We start from the raw sequence: 4,591 nt of genomic DNA on the forward strand, positions 1-4,591 counted from the left end.
GTTTTGGGACGTCTGCCTTTACATGCACATGAATGTAATATGGAGTTGTCCCACCCTTTGCAGCTATAACAGCTTCAACTCTTCTGGGAAGGCTTTCCACAAGGTTTAGGAGTGTGTTTATGGGAATTTTTGTCCATTCCTCTAGAAGTGCATTTGTGAGGTCAGGTACTGATGTTGGACGAGAAGGTCTGGCTCACAGTCTCCACTCTAATTCATCCCAAAGGTGTTCTATGGGGTTGAGGTCAGGACTCTGTGCAGGCCAGTCAAGTTCCTCCACACCAAACTCACTCATCCATGTCTTTATGGACCTTGCTTTGGTCACTGGTGTACAGTCATGTTGGAACAGGAAGGGGTCATCCCCAAACTGTTCCCACAAAGAGCATGAAATTGTCCAAAATGTCTTGCATTAAGCATTAAGAGTTCCTTTCACTGGAACTAAGGGACCGAGTCCAACCCCTGAAAAACAACACCTGAACTCAATGATTTGGAGGGGTGTCCCAAAACCTTTGCCAATATAATGTGTAAAAGAAGTAATATTATCCTGGTACCTTTATTTCTTTAAGTGTATGCACTTCCAAATGAATGGAAAATCGATTTAAACCTGTGCAAAGGGTTTTACAAAAATGAATTTTGTACAGAAAGAGAATGCATTAAAAAAAAAAAAAGCCTTTATGGGTGGGAATCGACTCCACAGATCGACTCACTTGAAAGAGTTGTTTAAAAGATTCGGTTGGTTAAACGAATCGATTCCTCTAGCAGCTTGAAAACAAGCAGCGGCTCGGCAGGAAACACACAGGACAGGAAACTTTTAGTCTTTAACCGAAATCAGAGACGTGGAGCACACCGAACTCGGTCGGGATTAACCAAGTAAATGCAGAAAATAAAGAAATAGAGTGATATCAGCAATGCTAAACCCTGCTGCGAACGGGGAGTCTGTGCATGTGCTCTCCAACTACGTGGAGGAATATCTGGAGCTGGTGGAGTCTTTACCTCTGGACCTACAGAGATGTGTTTCTCTAATGAGGGAAATAGACGCAAAATACCAAGGTTGGTTTTTTTTATTGACACACATCACATCTTTATTGGCCTCAAATCTGACCACTTGTTTATGTTTATGTTTATGTTTAACCGACAAGCTGCAGATAAACAAAACCCTGAAATAAACATGTGTAACTTTTAAAGAGTTCCCTGCATGTTAGGGTGATATAATAAATATTGTTACCTAACAAATTTTGTTCTAATTACAAAACATATGACTGTATCACGGATGACATTATTCCGATTATTATTAAAGTTTAAATTGTTTTTTAATGCATCTACTTTTATGAGTTAACAAGTAATGTTTGGCGTAAAAGCCTTAACGTTATGTAAACAAATGATACTTTATTTACATAATTTGTGTCACACCAAGTAAACATGCCTTCTACGCTAACGTCATTAGCTGGCTTAGCATGTCCCTAGCTAGCGTGCTAAGCTAAGTCTACTTAAATCTTTTCTGAATGTAACTCATCACCTACTTTTTAATTTTTTTCTTTTAAAAGTAAATATTCTTTCTTTCTTTTTTTACATTCGTTTGGGAAATATGTTCACTTTTCCGGCTGAAATATTACACCTCGTAAAGTAGTGACGTGTAACTATGCTAAGCTAGCCAACCGAGCTAACATTCTTTCTTCCATCCGTTTATCTCTCTCTATACACACACCTCACGTTATATTTCACTTGTATGGCCGTTATTCGTCACCATAGCAACAGGTCCGAATCGCCACGCGCGCGCTGCCCCTAGATACATAGGGACACCGTTATCGATACGCAAAGAACGCTAACTTAGCTAGCTATTAGCTTTAGCGGTAAACAGGCATGCGTTACTGTATCTAGCTTTGCTAAGCTAGGTGCCAGCCAGCTCGATGCTTTTGCTAACAGCTAGCTAGCGTTAGCATACGTTTGTTTGTAGTTTTCCGTCACAAAATTAAAAGTAGTAAATATAAAGCGAACATTTTTTACTTTTGTTAGTTATAAAAAATATAACGGTCTTTTATTTGTAGTTAGTATATGCTGCAAAAGTGGTTTATTAAGTTAATTAGCCGTTTATAAAGTCTAGGATAAATATCAAACGAAGTGTTTTTATTAGAATACTTAAAAGTATCAGAGATCAGATTAAAATCTCTGACATCAGGCGAAACACGTCTCACATCTGGTGTTAAAACCATGAGAGAGAAAAGTGAAAAGCTCAGAACTATGAAGCTGCCTTCAATAGGTGGAAAAATCCAGCGTGAACATGATCTTCAGTAGCAACTGAGATTTATTTATCTGTTTCCATCTAGCTTCATGGTTTCCTATATTAACCCACAATGCTGAGAGCGGTGCAGAGGGACTTACCCTTCACTTCATCACTACCTGATGAGAGTGATGCGGCGGCGCTTTAGCTTTTTAATCTGTCAGTTTCACTCTGCTCCTCGTCTGTACGCTCTTCCAAAGCAGATAAACTTCCAAAACTTCTAGGCTAATACTGGTATCAAAGCCATTATCTCATAGATCATAGATTTTGGGTGTTTGATGGTTTCGTATATATGTTAATGATCAACAATCTGTTAACAGTATCAGGTTAATTGTAGAATTTTTTTGCCTGTCAAATAATTGGGAATAATTTGATCCATTTTGGCCCCTTTTGCAGAGATCCTGAAGGATCTGAATGACGTTTATGAGAAGCACAAGCATGAATCGGATCCCGTCCAGAGACGACGTCTCCTGCAGCATGTCCAGCGCTCTCTGATCCGTACCCAAGAGCTGGGAGATGAAAAGCTCCAGATCGCTGGACAGATGGTGGAGCTTGTGGAGAACCGCACTCGTCAGTTCGAGTGGCAAGCTGAGCTTTTCCAGGCTTGTCAGAGTTCTCCGGAGAGCACCGTGTCCGTCGGGAGCAGCGCTTCCCCCGCCGTGACGACGGTAAACGTGACTCCGCTGTCCACGCCGCTCATGTCTCTGGGCAAAACGGTGACGGACAGAAAGCGCGAGGAGACGCCAGTGTCGGGTGATAAGGTGAGCGGGAAGCGCTCACGAAGGCAAAAGAGTGGCTCGGAAAACCGGGACAACTCCAATTACAGTTTGGAGCACAGCGACGACCCGGTGAGCGTCGTCACCCCGAAAGAGAAGAAGGCCAGGACGTCGTCCACGTCATCGTCGAAAAAGAAAAAGAGGTCCAAAGCAAAGCAGGAGAGAGAAGCGTCTCCGACTGACCTTCCCATTGACCCGAACGAGCCCACATACTGCCTGTGCGAGCAGGTCTCCTACGGAGAGATGATCTGCTGCGATAACGACAAGTGCCCCATCGAGTGGTTCCACTTCTCCTGCGTCGACCTGCACCACAAGCCCAAGGGTAAGTGGTACTGTCCGAAGTGCAGAGGAGACAACGAGAAGACTATGGACAAAACCCTGGCTAAAAAAGAGCGAGCCTATAGTAGGTAGTCTCTCTCTCTCTCTCTCTCTCTCTCTCAGTGCCTTTTCACCAAGAGTTTATAAAGATGAAGTCCAATTCATTTTACACTTTGGAGAAGAAGAAGCATTAAAGTAAAACACCAGCTTTTATTATTATTATTATTATTATTATTATTTTTCATGCATCTGTATTATTTGTGATTAATACGGACAAAAATTTTCAAAAATTCCTTTAAATGGTGGGGAAAAAACCCCAAAATTGTCCGAAACACGACCAGAGCAGGTTTCTCATTTTAAAGTTTATGTAAACGAAGTGAGACCGATTTCAGCAACAATACTGATTTACTCACCTCTATGCAAATTAGGCATGACGCTCTAACGAAGCGATAAATCCAACCAATTAGCTCAAACGATTTTTTGGACCAATTCTGTCGCACGTCTGGTGCGATGTTTCTGCAGTTAGCTCACGTTTACTGTTTGACGTACAACAATCGGAAAGAAAAACTGACAACTCTGGGTTCACATCGTCGTATACAAACTCGTTAAACGTTAGGAATAAAAACATTTGTAAGGATGTAGCGGAGGTTGTGGGTAGCTTGTACAGCTAGGTTGCTTTGCTAATCTGTTCCGAGAAGGAAGTTAACATGAAGCCGAGATCTAAACCATTTTACACCAAATGGCGCCTTTGCGTTTAGCTAGTTCGCTTCGAAGCCGTTCCGTGTAGTTGTTTTGTGTTTCATCTGAACTGGGCAGGCTACGCCCCCAAGTAACATTTCTCTTGCTAGTGTAAGCGTAGTGTGAACTTTAAACCAACTGCTACAGATTTGTTTTGTTGAATGTTTCCATACGGTGTTATTTTAATCACTGGATTGTGTTCGCTAGAAACATCGTATAAGTTGGTACAAAAAAAAAAAAGCGTAATTAGTTGTTGGATGTTCCAGATGTTTTCTCGGTCGTTTTTAATCCTAACTCTGTTATTGTTGAAGCGTGACGAGTTTGTGTTACAGGTGTTTAACAGCTGCACTCGAACTTCCTTCTTCACTATAGAGAAACTATAGTAGAAATTCTTCTTCCACACACACACAGGAGAGTGGAGTTGTTCTTTAAGGTTTCTACATTTGAATCCAGTTGTATTCAGTTATGCATGACTCAGATCTCT

General features: G+C 41.5%; 1 protein-coding gene across 1 annotated transcript in view; it reads left to right on the forward strand.

Moving 5' to 3' along the window:
- Window positions 1–734: 734 nt before the first annotated feature.
- The window catches only part of ing1 (inhibitor of growth family, member 1), a 3,951-nt gene continuing 94 nt past the window's right edge, over window positions 735–4,591 (forward strand). Inside the window, exons 1-2 of the mRNA XM_058392480.1 lie at window positions 735–1,047; window positions 2,672–4,591. The exon at window positions 2,672–4,591 is cut by the window's right edge and continues 94 nt beyond it. Coding sequence (XP_058248463.1) covers window positions 906–1,047; window positions 2,672–3,462 — 933 coding nt within the window. The 5' untranslated portion in view covers window positions 735–905 and the 3' untranslated portion in view covers window positions 3,463–4,591. The remainder of the gene's footprint in view (window positions 1,048–2,671) is intronic.

The sequence above is a fragment of the Hemibagrus wyckioides genome, linkage group LG06 (genome assembly GCF_019097595.1).
Source record: "Hemibagrus wyckioides isolate EC202008001 linkage group LG06, SWU_Hwy_1.0, whole genome shotgun sequence".
Lineage (NCBI taxonomy): Eukaryota > Metazoa > Chordata > Actinopteri > Siluriformes > Bagridae > Hemibagrus > Hemibagrus wyckioides.